Genomic DNA, 20,041 nt, shown 5'->3' with positions numbered 1-20,041 from the left:
TTAAAACAGTGCATGTTTGTAATAAAATAAGTTAAAGATGGTAAAATCGCTGTAATTCATCATCACAGCCACATAACAATACAATAATAAAAAAAGACGCTTCAATCCCCTGTTAAATCCAGCCTGATCTCACGAGAAAACGTAAGTATTTTACGTTTTGCCAGTTTAGTGGCTAATTCGTACGAATTCGTACGATTTCAGTCGTACGAAATGATACGATTTTAAAAAGGAGGCGTGGCACCTAACCCCACCCCTAACCCCAACCGTCATTGGGGGAAAAGCAAATCGTACTAAATTGTACGAATTAGATCGTACGAATTCATACGAATTAGCCACTAAATGAAAAAGTTACGAATTGCCGTGAGATTGTGTTGGTTAAATCAGGTTTATTTTGTACATTACATAACAGATATCCATACAGCGGTGGATATTAATGTGTATCTTGTCACATTTGCAGTGCAAAAACACTGCAAAGTTAAACACACATGTGTGTGTCTATGTTTGTATCTTTGTAACGACACTGTATGTGACTCATCATTGCAGAAAGGCTTGAACAAACCCCACAACAAATCCATCAAATAATCATTGGGAAAGTTCTTACGGTAGTATTTCTCACAAACGTTACGTGAGATCTGCTTCCTTCATGTCTGTCACTGAGCAGTTTATCTGATGCAGCCAAGGTGAAGATTGAGGCACACTAGAGATGCGCGGTTGGCGGTTATTGCCGCGGACTCCGCGGATAAACCGCGGATCGGGCGGATGACGTTACGAAAAAATAATATTTTAATTAAATTCGGGCGGGTGGCGGGCGGTTGTACTGTTTTTATAGGCATAGCTGGCGCACCAACGAAAAAGCCTAGGACTGACTTCACAGAATGGGAGGAGGAATCGGATACACTAATTCTGGATGAAGTACAGAAGTATTCCTCTACAAACTTCCGTATAGACGGATCAGCAGAGGAAAATCTACTTTCCTTTTAGGAGAAATAAGGCCAGTCATTCTCACAACTACAGCACCTTTCCAAGAGAATTCTATGCATTTCAGCAACAAGTGCTGCGAGCGAGCGCTCCTTCAGTGCAGCAGGGCGCATTATAGTGGCTATGCAGGCGCGCCCGTCTGAATCCTGACACTGTAGATGCTATTTTATTCCTGCATTGTGCCAAGAAAAAATCAAACTAGACCCAACGTCAGGCATATTAAACCAATTAGCCTATGTTATTTAGGCTACACATATGTTCAATATAAACTTTTGAGTTCGGTCAGCTGATAATTTTACGTTCATATTGGTTTAGCCTATTCTATTCTAGACATGTTGGCCTCGCTTTTACGTTCCGAGGCTAAGGTTATTTTGCCAGAATTTCTTTGTCGTAACTGGCGTAGTATTTCGTTATGCTTCAAGTTTGAGGGGAATGGGGATAATCCTAAATCCATGGGTTATTGGGGCACTTGTCATACATGCACTTAGCCTGGTCAGACTTTATGTTTGCTCAAAGAGGGATGGCATATCTATTTTTCTAATTTAATTTCTAATTGTGGGGGTGACTGAGCCTACAAGGCTTAGGCACGATATGACGTTTTTATTAAAAAATTTTTCAACTGTTTGCCAAAGCATGCGACTATAGCCTATGCCTACATTAAGATATTTATGTTAATATTTTTTTACTGCCTGTTGTTTCTTTTGGCATATAAAATAGGTATTGTCTGATAGAGATATCAATAAAGGTTCATCTTGTCGCAGAACTGGTGTTGTTTCCGATTTCTGCAAGCTCAATAACATCCACAGCAAAAAATAAAAAATAATAAATAAAAAAATAGTCGAAAAACTGTGCCCATTAATTAGATGTGCAAGGCAAGCAGGTACGTTTTTGGGGTTGCTATGGACAACTACAATTGTAAACATTATTAGGCTATAATGTAAATGACTTATTATTCTATCTATTTACTAAAAAATAAAGTGAAATAGGCATTTAGTTGTAGGCTAAATAGCAGCATGTTGAAATGATGTGTCAATGCGTTTTCTATTAGGCTACAATAAAAAAAGTTGTATAGTACAGTGCGTTTAATTTAGGCTATTTATTTACTTTTGTCCCTGTGCGCCGATTGGAGACGCAGTTCACTGCTGATATTCTGAGAGCTCGGGTGCTTCTCATTTCTTATTTGTGCATCCTCGTTTCCTTTCCTTGCTTTCTTTCCTCGTGTTTCCACCCCACCGGGATAACGTTACGAGGGAAGGACGCAAAGACTGAAGGACCGAGGAATCGAATCAAGTGAAAAGACACGTCCTCGTATCTTTAGCGTCACTTCAAAGCGTCGTCAATTAATGACTTGCACGTTTGGATTAACTGCATGTCTACATTAAAGTCATTCTCTGTTCTATAATGATCAATAAAGAAACATTCATTTAATAATAAAAAGGAATAAGCCATTCAAATAAAGTGCCCAATCAGCAGATGGCGGGCGGGTGCGGTTTTAAAAATTGGTCAAAAATGTTACTGCGGATGGATGGCGGACGGATGATGAATTTTGTCATGCGGTTGCGGATGAAATAATAGCCCATCCGCGCATCTCTAAGGCACACTCTGACAGGCACGTAGTAACGGTGCACAGAGAGAACTAGCATTAAAGGCACAGGCAACAAAAACAGCTACATTGTGTTCAGAGCAGAAAATCCCAATATTCTGATGGGTGTTTGAACTGAAACATTACAGACACATTCTGGAGACACAAAAGACTTATCTTGAAAAAAGGGTGAAATAGGGGCCGAAAACATTCATGCCATCAAATTTTAACCTTTAAAACCAGCCCATTTTAATGATTTCTAATGTACTTTAACACATATTACAATTAGGATATGCCACCAATAGAAAGCCCAACAAATTAGACATAAAAGACCATTATTGTTTTCACTAAATCAATAAAATGTTCATTTCAACCATCACACACCTTCATGCTGTAAGCAAGCCATCAGCTTGCTTATATTTCTATAAAGACTTTTCTATAGGGTCTTTGGCCACACTGTAATTGAAGCATGCTGGGGGTTTCCATGACGACCGTCTATCTCCATGTCCATCATTGTTCACGAGTACAGATTGAAATGGCATCCTATGGGAAGCGTTTTGTCGTTTGTACTGATGCACAGCCGGGGGTTCAGAAACACTCAATGCTTGGGATCAAACACATGCTAGCAAGGTGTCCATTAAACCATTCTGTCGCAGACTGTTACGAAATGTTTATTCTGTATGTGCTTAAGCATGTTTTTGTAACCATGATTGGGTCATTAACAGACAGCAGAATGATTGACACTGTGTATGTAAATTAGCAATGTGCACATTCATTTATGTATTACACTTTCATGTCATTTTTACATGATAACTTGTGCTTGACAAGTGCTTATATGCATTTTATTATTATAATAAGTATTTATTCAATTTTTAAATAAAAAGTCTGTTTATATATGCTGTTCTTTTAATATAGCAATATGCTATCATCAGTCCTCAAATTAGCATAAAAAACGGGGTGCTAAAACAATATAAACATGTAAATTAATGTTATATTGCCGTAGTTAACTTAAATGCAAACATCAATTATTGACTACTTTTTCAAATTGTCATTAGCTATGTTTCCATACAATAATGTGAATTAAATTTATGAGCAAAACTAGAATATCACATAAAAGACACGCTAATAAAGCAGTGTTTCCATCCAATAAGTTAAAGAGAACATAATCGTCACTTCCTGATTAACTGGCTCCAAATATCAAAAATAAAAACGTAATTTGGAGCGGTAGGAGAAGCTGCGTGTTTCTTTTCTTAATTTAAAAAACGACTTGCGCCTCAGAAGACAATGCCAACATGCAAAGGCATGAGATGCAGAGCCAGATGCTCTTGACAGTTCTGGGGGTCATTAATAATATAGTAACACTAATGCTGAAATGGTTAAGGCGTTTTAGATTGACTAAAACAACATTTCAGATGTTTTACAATGTGGTCCGCTGACTAGTTTTTTCATTCACACACATTTTTATCATCACAAGACCTCTTATAACAAAATCACATGACACTTTTATTGCGCATACTGGAATTTGTTTGGTAAAAGTGTTTCCATTGTAGTTTATGCACATTTTTTTTTATTATAAAATAAAAATTTTATCCTACTCAGTTATGCGTATAAATTTTTTATGTGCATTTTCAAAACTAATGCGCATCATGGTGTTTCCAACAAGTGTTTTTTATGCGCATATCCAAAATGTGCATAAAAATAGATAGATGGAAACATAGCTACTGTTAGCTTTCTTTCATTAAACAGTATTGTATTGTAAAGACTTATACATAACAATATGGAAGTATAACAAGATGTTTTCCTAACCTAAATGAAACATTTATAATTTGTATATCTTAAAGCTAACATGTCATGATTAACTTAGCATCAAACTCAACTAGTATTGAATTTATTTGTGTGAAAATATAATTAAATGTAAACAGTGGCTAAACGAAACGTGCAGTACATTTTTGTGTTTGTGTGTGAATATGCGTGATAAAATTGGGATTTTGTCAGCGTTTAAAGCCTTTCCACTGTGTTCGACATTCTGACACGACTGTTGGAATACGCCCTCTTGTGGCAGTCGCACAGAATTGTCAGTTTTGTCATGCACCTTGGGATAGAAGCTGATTCTCGCAGTGTCCAAAATAAAAGAGTGCAAAACCAAGAGCCTTTATTTTCCGTGCGTTCAACATGGTTGGAATAATGAATGAATAAATACTAGAAAGATATAGACCACTAAAAAATTTGGAGCGAATGTTGAGACAACATAAAAACATTATGTTTTTTAATACTCATTTATAAATAGAAATGTTTTTTTTTTAATATTGACTTTTTTCTGACTCAAAAAATAACGAAAAAAACTACTATTTTTCATCTTGCATACGGTTTAGGTTACGCTTAGCATACGGTCTAGTCGCAAGAGTTTAAATATTTCAACGTATCCACAGCTCAAATTGTATTCGAATTTTTTCACATATGGAGACGATCTGAACTCCACGTATTTCTATTGGAAATGAATAACTTCCAGTCTGTCGCTTGTCGTGTGCAGTGGAAAGGTGGCTTAACACCATAGCACCATTAGCCTTAAAGCTAGCTAGCTAGCCCAAAGAAAACACAAGGAGCATTTCAAATCGCATACTTATGCACTATTCTACTCCATTTTGTACTATAAATAGTAGTACATTCACACTGAAAACTAAGAAGAATAAGTGCACTTTAATTACTCGGATGATGCACTTATCCAATCGGTAAAAGGAAGTGTGGAATGTTGGACACTTCACGCACTCAATGGCTGCTTGCTTTGCTCAAGTAGCACAAGCGGTGGAGCTATTAGGCACTGATGCTGGATTACTTTATTAATTTTGGAATGTGAAAGCAAAATTCTCTTAAAAGAGAAATTATAGCGCCTCCCGATGGTGAATGCGGTAATACTCATGGCAGGTATTATTTGGTAGTTTGGTCATTCGTTTTGCTAATTTGGCAACCGCCAAATGTCATCAGGGAAACGGTTTGAATCTCCACTTAGTAAAAAAAAAACATTAGTGTTCCATTTGGGTCGACGCTCCATTCATATACTATGCTGTTGAGAGTGTAAGTGCATAGTGCATAAGCGAATAGTGTATAGTGTGCCATTTGGTATGCAACTACTGTCATTTATTACATCAAAAAATGTCCAACTCATCCAACATCCACAATGCCTTAATCTATGTATACTTATTGCATGTCTTAATATGAACTGAACATGATTCATTTTTCGTAAACTGTTTCAGCGTCTGACCTAGAGTGTGTGTTTGTTTCTCTGGCTCAGCAGGCCTCAGCTCACCGCCTGCCAACATCACTACATCAGCCGTCCCCAGCATTGTCACTCCTATCGTCAACGGCTTTACCAGCATCCCCCACCAGCCCAACGGTCACCCTGCAGTGGAGGCCGTGTACACCAATGGTCTGCCCCCATACTCCACCCAAAGCCCCACGGCTGCAGACACCCTACAGCAGGCCTTCACTGGGGTGCAGCAATATACAGGTGAGCTACCTCAATTATTAATTTTCCACTGAATTGTATGGTACAGCTTACTTTTAGAGGCTTTTCTGCTGTGTTACATACTTAATACTGGTACTTTTTTAGTACCACCTCATGTGAGGTATGGTTGTTCTGAGAGAATTGTGACCTCCAGCATCACTGGCTTTGCAACACGAGACACCAAATCTGCAACAGCTAGGTGATGTCTACAAGTGTTTGAACAAAAATGCACTGTGATGCATGTGAGGGCACAGCAAACCAACAGGTGGCGATAAAAGCCTTTCTGCTAGGTTTACTCCAAATGTGGAAATAAGTATTTGTTTATTACATAAACTTTGATGCAAATGTGGTTAACTGGACTACTTTGGGGTGAATGTGTGTAATTTTCCTCAATCGCATCTTCCATTTAGTGTTAACCTAGCTGACGTCATTTAGGCAAGAACTCCAGTTTTAGTGGCCACTAGGGCTGTGCGATTAATCGAATCTCAATCCCAATTTGAAACTATGCGATTAACTAATCGCAAAGGGCTGCGATATAAAATATTTTGGTATTATTTAATTTTCCCTGCCCAGAGCAAATGCGTGATAGCCTTACTAGCAATTGAGTGAGCACAATTGAGTGATGATGAGTGTCTTGCTAAAAAGTCAACTGAAAGTATTGTTAGTGACACTCAATCTAGTAGCAAGCGATTGTTTCAGCAATGTTAATTTGCTGAGTGTTCTGTATTTTTATAATAAGTATTATTTATTGTTTGTATAAAAAGCACCACTGTCTCCCTAATGTGAGTTGAACTTTTTTACAGAATAGTAAGGTCATTTTATTTGTGTTTACTGCTTGCTCTAGAGAAAAATGAGTGTTTCATTTCTGAATATTTAATAAATGTTAAAGTAAGTTAATATATTTTCAGTTCCTTTTTTGACACTAACAATCACTGCATTTTAACAGTAAGAAGCCATGATACTGATTATTGAGCTGAATCTTGACTACAAAATTAAATTGCAAATCAATTGAAATTGCAATATCTGTCAAAAAAAATCGCAGTAAGATATTATTTCCAAATCGCACAGCCCTAGTGGCCACATGGCAACATTGTACCTGGATATATATGGAAATTCTGGTTTCAGTCACCTGATTTGATTATTTATTTCGATTTTGATTGAGTAATATATATATATATATATATATATATATATATATATATATATATATATATATATATATATATATATATATATATATATATATATATATATATATATATATATATATATATATATATATTAGGCATGAGACGATAACCGGTTTCAAGGTTTTGGAAAAAGTCAAGATATTAAAACCGCAAAATATATGTAGAGGGTTTTTTAAAGTTACTTTTTAGGTGCTTTAAGGAAATCTGTGTTTTTGAAGCTAATGAAAATAGAAGTCAATGGTTCATTTTAATTATGTAGCCTGACATGTTTACTGTTCCAAAATATTATGTTTCCTAAAATGTATATATTGTATTGGGTTGCTGTTTTTTTACTAAGACATTTAAAAGAAATTATTTTACAGCAGTAAGCACAATACCGTGATACCGTCATATCGTCATATTTTTACTCAAGGTTATTATACTATCCGAAACTTATACCGGCACATGCCTAATATAATAAATATAATAAAAATACACTTGACCACCGTATAATGGTTCATATCATAGGAAATGCACATTTACATAAGCAGGAAAATTTTCAGTTGCCGATCTGGCAGATGTAGCCTACCCTTGAAGTGTTTTAATTTAAAAAGCTCTTCTTTTAGACTTCATACTCTAAGTTAGAACCACCACTAATATTAAATTGTAACATTTGTTTCATTCTTTGAATGTCTGATATAATTTCTTCCCAAATTTTACTAATTTATAACTAATGTAATTTGTTCTTATGTGTCTGAAGTTAAACAGGTGTTCTATGGTGTAAAGATTTATATAAAAACCTAAAAACAGGTCACTTTTTTATGGAACAACAAACATGCTTTAAATAACAAAACTACAGTAATTTTGGAAGAATTTTGCATGTTAGAAAGTCACAAAGAAATTTCCATTTTGCAGTTAGGGTTGAGATTCAAACCTCTTTATTGCACATTATTTATAGTATAGTCTGTTTATGTTCACTATATTTGTTTTCATTGCATTTAGGATTAACATTGTTTTTGATGAACGTTGCAGGATTACATTTTGGTTATAAACTATTGTGCTTAATAATTTTTTATAAAAAAAAAAAAAAATAAGTAAAAAATCATAAGGCCAAACACGAGACAGGCAGGATGCAAAATCCGCCAAATATTGTCAACTTTGGCATGTTCGAATCCTATAAAGAACCTGACTGGACTTTTTGGGCCAAAAACTGATCCCCAACAGACCAATTTTTTTTCCTAAAACAGTAAAATTCATCTACAGTAATATGATTTGATAACTCTGCAACTGCAATACAACCATCACCAAGTAGCAAATAAATGTATCCTGGATTGTTTGCTTTTGACAGTTACAAACCAAAAAAGGTAAGAACCACATAACAACAAATGAGCATATCCGCAAATGTATAGCAAATCTTTTGGCCTATCCTGACATTTTGTACATTTTATGAGAACAGAGGTTTGTTTTGTTGAAAATGGTGTTTGATTGTCTTTGAATTTGTCCCCCTAAAATGCAGATCTATCAGATATCAGAGAACATCCCTTGTATTTATACAGTATGTGAATTTATTTATTCATTTATTTATTTACTTATTTATTGTGCTGCTTTTTTAAAATGGGTAGTTGTGTTTGACCAACCATCCGTCCATTTCTCTCTCTTTCATTCTCTCTTCTCTTTCTCGTAGCCTTGTTCTGTGCTGTATCGCATAAATCCAGCCCATGTTTTCACACACATTTCTTTTTCTTTGTGCGTTCAGCCATCTACCCAGCTACCACACTGACCCCTATTGGCCAAAGCTTGCCACAGCCACCACAAGTCATTCAGCAGCAGCAGCAGAGAGAAGGTGAGGGTGAGAGACTTTACATTCATTCTTTTGCATAAAGGTTAACAGTGTTTGCATTATTTTAACAGAAGTGTTTATATAGCTAAAATAATCAGAATGTGCATCTTATACTAATGTTTTATTTGATAAAATTTTGTATTCAAAAATGCATGTGTGATTTTAGCTCTAGCGTAACAACTTGACAGTATTTTGAGGATGATTTTCTAATCTCGATCATACAATTTAACATGATTTCCTTATCCCCCAATGACAGTTGGGTTTAGGGGTGGGGTTGGGTGCCATGCCACCTTTTTAAAATCTTACATTTTCATATGACTGAACGTTTGTATGCATTTGTGTGAATTAGTTTACAAATTGTACTGACAAATAGTAAAATAGTTACATTTCTTTGTGAGATCAGGCGGGTTAACTCAGGTGTCTTGTATCTGTTGTCTTTGTGACTTGTTTTGAATGAAGACTCCTGAGTGAGTAAAAATGTCTTTGTTTTGCAGGACCAGAGGGTTGCAACCTCTTCATCTATCATCTACCACAAGAGTTTGGTGACAATGAGCTTATGCAGATGTTCCTTCCATTCGGTACAGTCATCTCCTCAAAGGTCTTCATGGACAGAGCCACCAACCAGAGCAAGTGTTTCGGTAAAAGAAAAATCGATTCATTTCTATCTACCTATTGACCTTATTCTATTGCGATCGTTTTAGAACTTAAGATTTAGTTGCCTATGGGAGAAAAGACTAGAAATAATAAATGACAGAAAATGGTCAAACTACTCACTCTACACACAAATGTTTGCATGACTTTACAGACAATGCAGAATAATATAATAAGAAAATATCAGTTTGCAACATCAAGCAGCGCAACAAGCTCTTTTAAACATCTAAATAGGAATGGAAGTGAATAAGACCGGAAGTCTCGAGCAAAAGAGATTTGTACGCAAAGAATGAGGTCAATAATCATGCATTTTTGTATGCATCTTTTTCTGAAATGTATAGACAAATTATATATATATATATATATATATATATATATATATATATATATATATATATATATATATATATATATATATATATATATATATATATATATATATATATATAAAGATATCGATACAAATGTGTGTGTGTGTTTAACTTATTTATAAGAATTATGTTGCATCAAGATCAGAGGATCTCACATGTAACATTATTTATAAACCAAATAATAAATTTTGGCTCTTATTAGTCATTTTGAGAGACTGAAACACAAACTTTTGAAATCGATACTGTTCCTGTAAATGTGATATAGTGACAATTGTGGCATCATGTGCATGTGTCTTGGCAGTCTATGGTCATTCACAAGTTTAGTTCTCTCTTTAGTTTTTAGTACATTGCTGTTTTGTAAACACACCCCTAAACATAAATGCTAAACGAGGAACCAAACAAGACACAGGTGAGCACAGTCATTCAATGATTAAGTATTGTAACTGCCAAAACCAAGCAAATAAGATCCTAAAAACAGGATGAAAACATGGAAAATGAAGAAGTGGTGTTAAATTTAACTACTTTTTGCATCAGGTTAAAATGTGCATTAATGTGGTGTATAATCCATACAGAACCAATGTAATGTTTACTAAAATTCTAAACATATTTTATGTCCTCAAATCTTTTACTTTTAGCAGTATTCAGAGGAGGAAAAACCATTAAAAAAAATAAAAGTATTAAACAAGCATCAATTCTATTTTTATAAATGCAAAATTATTATATATAGAAAATCTAATTTGGTGTTGTGTGTGTGCTTTCTACAAGCGTGTTTTACTTGCTGACGTTAATTTAATTGTTATATTTGTTGTTGTTTTTTATTAAAAAGGTGTGCAAGATTAAAAAAAAGCTCTGATTACAACATTCTAAATCTTAAGCAGCTACGTGAATTAAGTAACACTTCTACACTTAGTCCATCCCAGATCGTCTGGTAATCAGTCTCTGTCCTTTTCCCCCATGTAAACTGTATTCTATGTCAAGCCACAAACCAGAGAGGAACTGCCTTTTAAAAATCCCTGAGCCAGAAAAAAAGTCCTAAGTGAAGCAAAAAGGCCCATTATGGATCAACATCTGTTCCCGCTCCAGGGGGAGACATTTCCCAAGCCACAATTAATAGCAGCTCCCGTCTCCTGGGGGAGGTTAATAAGATATAAATTTGTGAAGTAGGACCTATTTGCGGTATTGACTTATACACTATGCATTTACTGCATAATGTCAGGTCTGGGTAACAGGCGCTCGGTAGAGTAATTAATCTGCGGTGGGGGCCGCGGCTCGAGATGGACCGATGGGACTTGGCTGAGAGCACTGACATACATAGATTCCCTATTAAGCAGCATTGTGGCTTCATCCCCAACTTCACCTCCACGTGGACCCTCTTTTCTTGTAGATACAAGCCTGGAAATAGGGTTGTTTTAGACACCTAGGCCAATTTGTTCCCAGGTGGCTGATGACCGACGAAAGCTTCCCGCTGTTTTTCATGGTTCACAGGCGTTTACTGATGTAATGCCAGCGAAAGTGCATCCACACTTCAATGGGGTTTTTTGGTCACTGGCTTTTAGTAGCCGATAGGTTTAAGTTGGAAGTTGGGGTTGTTGTGGATGAATGTGGTTTGTGTGTTGAGCATGGCCCACTTTTTTGGGTCCTTTGGGGCAATTTGTCCCTGTTCTATACCACCAGTGGCAAATATATATATATATATATATATATATATATATATATATATATATATATATATATATATATATATATATATATATATATATATATAGTGCTCAGCGAAAATGAACACACCCATCATAGATCTCTCTTTTAAATGAATATTTTGTATAAGATGCTTTACAATAATATATTTGTTTATATACGTTATCCATATGTATGGATATTCTGAGTTGATTTGTTCATTAAAGAGCCATTTTTGATTTGTTGGAAACTTGCTGCATTTCAAATATAATGGAGTATGTAAATCTTTTGTATCCAAACAACTTGGTTCATATCTCTTTTTGTGATTTCTTGCAGGCTTTGTGAGCTTTGATAACCCTGCAAGTGCACAAGCTGCAATCCAGGCTATGAATGGCTTTCAGATTGGCATGAAGAGGTTGAAAGTGCAGTTAAAACGGCCGAAGGACGCAAGCCGCCCATACTGACAGGGCCCAACACATACTAGGCTCTCAGCAACAGCACAGGTATTAATATGAATGCAGCTAATCAATGTCCTGTTAATGTGTTTTCTGTATGTTTGTGTGTTGTGTGTAACTGTAAACTAACTTTTTTTTTTTATCTAATACATATTAAACATATTTTATTTTCATTGATATAAATGTACATTTACTTTTAATATCTAAATATTTGAATTCTTATTTTTTAATATCTATTATATAAATATTATATATAAATATTATTATGAAATGTTGCACTTCCCAAAAGGTGTCTGTGTGATATTCCTGAAATAAAATGCAATGATCATTATTAGTATTTTTCTGTGTTAATATCAATAATTGTGTGTCTGTCTATATATATGTATATACACACACAAACACACACACATACAGACGAGTAGCAGTGCAATGTGGCTGTATATCGTTACTGGTGGGAGGCGTGCGTCAGCACGAGGCAGCAGGCCCCGGGTGCCTTAGTGTCCTACCAGTGACAATATACAGCCACATTGCACTGCTACTAATGTGATATTGCGTTTATACAACAGTTTGACGGCATAATTGTGTAGAAAAAGAAAATCAAACATGGACAGTCTCAAAACCCTTTTGGAAGAGGAACTACTTTCTTCTGCCATTCATTCACATCTGCAGCTGACATCAAAACAGCAGAAACTGTTGCTCAGTCACTAACGTCACTTTAGAGCTAATATTTGAATAATTCTCCAGCGTAATGTCTAAAGTGGTGGCAAAACAGGTGATTTTGCTCACAATTTAAGATTATGAGGCTAAACGTAATGAAATGCTATCAGTCTACAGAGATTTCCCAGTATAACATACAAAAGAGAAAGATCGACTTAGAAAGTCATTTACCTATTTAATAACGATTTGATCAGCTTTAGTTTTTCTCTCAGGGTTTATTGTGCTGTCTCTGTCGCTATCTTGTGGATCATCAACATCATCAACTGTCTTTGCTCAAAGACAGGCTAATGGCCGCTGACACGCTGTCTTTCATAAATTGTAAATATTTTAAAATAGGCACTATCCTTATAAATAAACTGCATAGTTGCAATCTAAACAACTACATTCTCGACTAAAAAAGCATCAAAAGTACATTAGGTTGTCTGTATATATATATATATATATATATATATATATATATATATATGCGTATATTTGTTTATAACTTCTTTTCTATATCTTAAAGTACCTTTTATATCATTATACATTATATTATTATTCATTATTATTGTTAATTCTTGTATTTTTTGTTTTTGTTTCATTTTAATACTAGTTCTTGAGTATAATTGTATAACTGACTTTATCTCTAATGGAATTTTGTTTCACAGGATTTGAAGAGATTCGCAGGATTTGAATTCAAAAGGAATTTAACTTTTTCTTTCAAAACAAACAAGAATGGATTTTTTTGAAGACATATCAGTATTTATTTTCCGAAGATGTTCAGTACAGTGGAGGGTTGCGGGTGAACCGACACCAGTGGACAAAACCACACTCGGCACAGCACGGCACGAAAGACAAGAGGAAAGATCTCTCTAAAGACAGAGAACTCGACACGTCCTGTCTCTCGCTGAGCTTCGAACCGTCAGTCAAGCAACAAACTAAAAAAAAAAGAAAAAAGAAAAAAGAAAAAAACACGAGCGAGAACAACTTCAATTTCTATATACATATTATACACACATATGCTATTTAAAGGAAGAGGCGCTTATGGCTTTTATTACACTGGACAAATGAGGGTTAAACTTGAAGACCAAGGAAAAATGCAGTGGAAAAAAAGAAGCTCTTCTTGTCCCGCTAGTGGACTTTCTTTCTCTTTCCCTCTTTACTTCTGTCACCATCTTTCAGCAAACGCAGGACATTCTGTGGTCACAGAGGTTTCCATGCCCTCAGTGAAACTGATAAATCTTTCACCCCAAAGGGACCAAAGGACCAAACATTTTTATTCCTCAACAGAAATATATGGTATTAATAACAATACTAAAACTACAAACTACTACTAACGACATACTTTTAAAGAGAAAAAAAAAAAAAAAAGCATACATTTTTGCTTCAGGTCGGAAGAGGAAAGGGACTTTGATTTCTTTTCCTTTTACATTTATAGCTACTGGGTTTCAGAATATTTAAAAATAGAAAAAAAACTAAGAAAAAAAAGTATTTTAAAAGCTATACTATTTTAGTGGAGTAGAATATGTGGATTGGAGATTGTTAGGAGCATGTTCAGACATTTTCATTCATGAAGAGAAAAAAAAAAAGTGAGGGAACGGACCATTAACCATTGTCATTTATTTATTTATTTTTTTGCTAAACTGTCCCACATTCCAGAGAACAAATGCTGAGTATAACTATTTATGCATGTGCGAAATGAAGTTTGAACACTTAAACATATTTATCCGATGAAAGCTTTACTTATCAAGCAGAATAAGTACCTGTGGCTTCAACTATCCGCAATATTAACAGCTGTACTATACAGTTTGGCAATGATGGAAAATGTTTTTTTTGCGTTGATCTACGATCATGTTTTGTTGAGTACCGCCCAAATTTACCTTTACGAGGGACCAGCAGATCTTTCATATCATCCATTTTATTCCATTTTATCTTTCTCATCAGACAGTCAGTGCCAAATGCTGAATATCAACCGATAAAGCACATTGGTATATAAACCAAGCCTTAAACCTAAACACAACCCACAAAACGTCCAAGCAGAGGCTTACAACAAACCTCCAGAAAGGACTTGTTCTTAACGCTTACAAGCACATCAGAATTTTACAGGGACCATTTTTGGAGCATCAAAATAATAAGTGAATTTAGCTTCGGAAAACTTGCACAATCAATCAACACGGATGTTTTCAGAGTTCATTTTGCTCATAAATGAGTTTAAGATATAGATGGGATGACTCACCCAATCCACAAATAACCCATATTTCTAAGAATACGCTTCTCAGGCTGGGTATGGATTAGCTTGACGCTAACTGTCTGCAAAGGTCTAATGAGCAGCCTGTAAAGAGCTCACCAACAGCTTGCAAATAGCAGCCATGGGGGGTTACAGTGGGAGCAAACTGATCCATCAATAAAAGAGCCACCCAGTCTGACATTATGGTGTACTTAACCGCAGCTGTTACGTTGCTTTCAGACAAGACGCAAATATACACAACTCTGAAGCACTTGACAAGAATCTTAAAGACCCTGTGAAATTGAAATGAACATTTTGCAGTGTTACATTTGTGTTTGCAATGAGGCTAAAGAACAATACTGGCTACAATTTTTTTTTGTCCAATCATGCTAGTGGTTATTTCAAAAATGTGGTTTTGACAATTAGCTTATTTGTTAGCTTTGAGGCTAATGTTAACTGACGAAAACAAAGGCCAATTGTAACCTTTTGATTATGTGGCTAATTCATATATTTTGCACAATCTCACGTACATTTTAGTGTGATTTGCTCATCCCCCAATGAGGGTTAGGGTTAGGTGTGAGGTGTAGGGGTTTGTAATTCTATAAATTGTAAAAATTAGGCACTTTACTGACAATTCATAAAATTGTTATGTTTCCTTGTGAGATTGGACATACACATTCTTTTTCAGTCTTATTAAAAACAGTTGTGATGTTTAGTTTGCATGTCATATCTGAGGATAATGCTAGCTGACAAAACTAGCGCATGAATGTTAAAAAAAGACCAAAATATTTTTTTTGTTGTACAGTAAATTCCTCTTAAATATTTGGCGTTTCAAAGCTGTAATATGGCCCATATTTTGTGTGTTTGCTCTAAGGCTAATGCTAGCTGCCATATCTGATGATTAGTTATGTACTATTCTATTTCGGCCTTTTGTAGTGTAAATGGGGTAAGTAGTGCGTTCACAATGAAAACTCTAAAAAGAAGTGAACTTTAAATTCCTGGATAATGCACTTAACCGCTGTTAAACTGTTAAAGAGAAGTGTGAAATGTTGGACACTTTAACCACTCAACAGCCGCTGCTTTGCACACCTAGTGGAAGGGGCGGAACTTTCAGGCGCTGATGTTGGATTACTTTATTTATTTTAGATTTTGAATGCAAAATTCTCCTACGAGAGTGATTATAGCGCCTCCCAATGGTGCATGCGGTTATACTCATGGCAGGTAGACTGAAAGAAATGACTTTCTTGTGTAGCCAAATCTAATAAATTGACTCTCATAATTTTTAAATTGTAATATTGAGTATCAAGGATAACTTAAGTACATATTTAATATTAACACATTTACTTCATTTAATAAATAAAATGAGTGGAAAGAGTTGAACATTAATATTCATTTACTTGTAATATTTGAATATTTTCTAATTGTCGCAAACCTAGTAATATTAAGTAAGTTTTAATTACGGATATGTTCCAATGGAGTGAAGTTTCCAGCATGCTTTGCATGGGATTGAATTCAAAGAAATGTATTTAAAAAAATAAAAGCAATCTCAGATGTTTACATTTGAGAGAAAGAATTGTTAGTTTGATCATCATTAGTTTGTAGATTAAGAAGAGTTTTGAGTATGACTTAGTTTTAAGGTTACCACCTTGCAGAAGAGCAGCACTCATGGTTTAAGTCTTGGCCTTTTTATTATCAGCATTTATGTTGACGCTTCATTTAAAAAATCATAGCTGTGCTAACACAAGTAAATCAGTAAACATTTATAAAGTAAATTTGCTCTTGCTAAATAAATTAGCTTTAAATAAAGTGAAATAACACATTTCAAGTGGAAATGTGTGTCTTAATTAAACCAAGTTGTGCCAAATGTGCTAATTTGTAACATACGATTTATTTAACTGATAAAAGCAATGTTCCTTCTGCTAAAACAAGAAAATGACATTACTTGGTTCATTTAAATAAATAAAGACTCTAAAGTAAAGCTAATCAATTATCTTTTACCTAATGTTTAACCTAACACTCCTAAGTTACCTAATGTTTAACCTAAATTTTACATGATATTGACAAGGAAATTGTACCTGATTGAAGATTGTAAAATTTACTTGAAATTTAATTGTGCAAACTGTTAAGTAAACCTTAAGAGTTATTCTTTCAGTGTACTATTTGGTAGTTTGGTCATTTATTTCACTAATTTAGCAACTGTCAAACGTAATCATGGAAACAGTTTGACTTTCCGCTTAGTAAAAAAACTGTTAGTGATCCAATTGGGATGGCATTACATTCATATACCATGCTGTTGAGTGTGCAAGTGCATAGGTACGTAGTGCAGATATATATAGTGTGCCAATTGGGACGCAACTATCACTTATTAGCTTTAATGCTAATTTAAGTGGTTCAAAGCGCTATTGGAAAATATCTTAAAAGTGTAGAGTTTTATCGACTTGTTTAAAATGATGCATTTTCACAATATGTATTTTGTTTTTGTCACATTTAATCCGTACAAAATTGCTAATTAAGGCAAGGCAAGTTTATGTATATAGCATTTCATACACAGTGACAATTCAAAGTGCTTTACTTGAACAGGAATAGAAGAGACAAGACTAATTAAAATAAAAACAAATAATATATATGTATAAAAAAAATGAAAACAGGATAAAGACACCGGTGTATCATATTTTCTCATTTTACTCTGTGACTTCCCCATTCTGGTAATCACCCCCTCTCTGTGGAAATTTTAGGTACCTATTATTAAATAAAACGAGGCCAGTTTCAAATGGAAATGACTCAATGCTGCACTCATCAAACAATTTCATGGGGTCTTTAACAATTAAAAGGACAGTATTATTGACAAAAAAAATCTATTTTCCTATGCATTTAAAGTTCTCGTTTGCCTTTTCCGTAGATTTTGACATTCCATCAATGCTGCCGTTACTGTATTCTCGCCGTACTCTCGTCAACTCCGCACTGCCTTCATAGATATACCAAAACGGAAGCTAATATAGACAACAGAAGGGCAACAAGTTCCGAATTCACAAACAAACACAACTAGCTGAGCTCCAGAATCTAGGTAGGACAGAAAAGCACATATTTTGACCTCATTTGATTTCCGCTGTGGATATATTTGACCTGTTTGTCTTACCTAAAAATATATCGGTATGTTAAATGTTTAATCTGGCCTGGCGTCAGAAATCAAGTTTCGACGTCGCCCGTATATATCACAGCCGTTTTTTTAGCCTCAGGTCGCGCCGAAATGGATCGCATTCGATTCACAGGTTATAATGGCCTTTTTCTGCTGAACTCCCTTCATTTCATCTTGCCTCTCCTGTCCTGTGGTGGCATATCTGAATGTGGTGATATACAGACATGCAGCCCTCGGGCATCGGCGCTCTAATAACCTCATGTTGCAGGGGCCTTCCTTGCAGAATCTCTCCATGCCAGATGTGAATTATTAAAATCAAATTAAATTTGGCCTGCATGTAAAAGCAAGTGTAATACAAATTAAAAATGGCAACTAGTGCCTGAAGTTTAATAAGTTTGAAGGATGATATCATTACAGCTTGAAAGAGAAAAAATGAGATTGGAAAGGCATAGAAAATGAAAGGTGAACCGACGGCGTTAATACAAATTGCATCTTTTTTTTGTGTGTGTGTGTGTGTGTGTGTGTGTGTGCGTGCGTGCTTGAGAAACGAAGGAGGATACGTTTTGCACTACAGGTATTTCTGAAGAAACCAGACCACCAGCATTTCATATTTGCGTTCTTCTCATTCAGTCCACGTTCACGTTTGGTTCCTCAGAGATCTTCATGCCGAACTTTGATCTATGAGCATGCTCAAAAGGGGGGAAAAGGGTGGGAAAGCTTCGGGGGGTTAAAGTGTTATAAAGGTACTACTCATATTAACAATATGATTCTTTAACTATGGTTTGTATGCTAAGGAAAGTAGCTTATTATAGATATGAAATCTGTATATTAGGGAAGAGCAGCACATTTCTCAGATTCTATGAGGGGTAGTTGGTGGGTGGTCAAGCGGGTGGGTTTTCGGGGTGGGGCGGGTTTTTTTGCTTTATAAAGATCATGTTAAAGTTCTGGTTTTCTCAGCACAAAGCGTAAGGAAATATATATCAAGAGTATTGATTCTGCTGTGTGAAATGTGCAGTGGGAGAGCCAGGCACTCCCTGCGCTGTTCTTAAAGCCTGGATGAGACAATGCTGTTTACAGTTGTTTTTGCTTTTCTTGGTAATGTTTGTTGTTTTCCTTTTGATATTTTCCAAGAAAAAGGGGACAAGAGGTGCACCATTTATCTCCGCGATGAGCTCGGTGCCGCATGAACAACTGAAATGGACAATGTTGGTTTATTTATTTCTTTTTTCTTCCGTTCTTTTTTTTTTTTTTTTTTTTGAGACAGAGAAGACAAATTGCCTGAGAAACCAAACATCCTGTTGACATTTCTCAAATACTTGCTGCTTACATTGGTTTACTGTTATGCCTACTCATCTAATGATTTGCCAATTAATTTACGAACATGTTTATTTATTTATTTAATTAATATTTATTTATTTATTTATTAATTTAATTATTTATTGATTCCTGACAACAATCTGTTTATGAATCGCCTATTTATTGATTATGTTTAGAAAAATGTATGCATCGAAAAGAAACGCTTAATGGGCTTCTCTCTCTTTCTCTCTCTTTTTTTCAATTTTACAATAAAATTTTAAATTTAAATATGACGTCTTTGTGTTCAGTTCTTATAGTTGTGCATCTGCATTTATATAATATGTGTGTATAGGGAAAAAAAGGTGAAAAGAGCTTTAAATGTAGTTTGTTACTGAACATTAGAATGTTCCCAATAGTATTTTATACCAAAAAAAATCCTGTCATGTTTAGAACAAGAATCA

General features: G+C 35.0%; 1 protein-coding gene across 2 annotated transcripts in view; it reads left to right on the top strand.

Moving 5' to 3' along the window:
- The window catches only part of celf5a (cugbp, Elav-like family member 5a), a 373,513-nt gene extending 354,352 nt beyond the window's left edge, over window positions 1-19,161 (top strand). Inside the window, 5 exon segments of one of the 2 annotated variants that reach the window (NM_001130788.2) lie at window positions 5,850-6,065; window positions 8,988-9,074; window positions 9,566-9,709; window positions 12,107-12,273; window positions 13,590-19,161. In NM_001130788.2, coding sequence (NP_001124260.1) covers window positions 5,850-6,065; window positions 8,988-9,074; window positions 9,566-9,709; window positions 12,107-12,234 — 575 coding nt within the window. In that variant the 3' untranslated portion in view covers window positions 12,235-12,273; window positions 13,590-19,161. 2 annotated transcript variants of the gene reach the window in all.
- Window positions 19,162-20,041: the final 880 nt, after the last annotated feature.

The sequence above is a fragment of the Danio rerio genome, chromosome 22, assembly GCF_049306965.1.
Source record: "Danio rerio strain Tuebingen ecotype United States chromosome 22, GRCz12tu, whole genome shotgun sequence".
In the NCBI taxonomy this organism is placed as follows: domain Eukaryota; kingdom Metazoa; phylum Chordata; class Actinopteri; order Cypriniformes; family Danionidae; genus Danio; species Danio rerio.
This window is presented reverse-complemented; position numbering and strand designations above follow the sequence as displayed.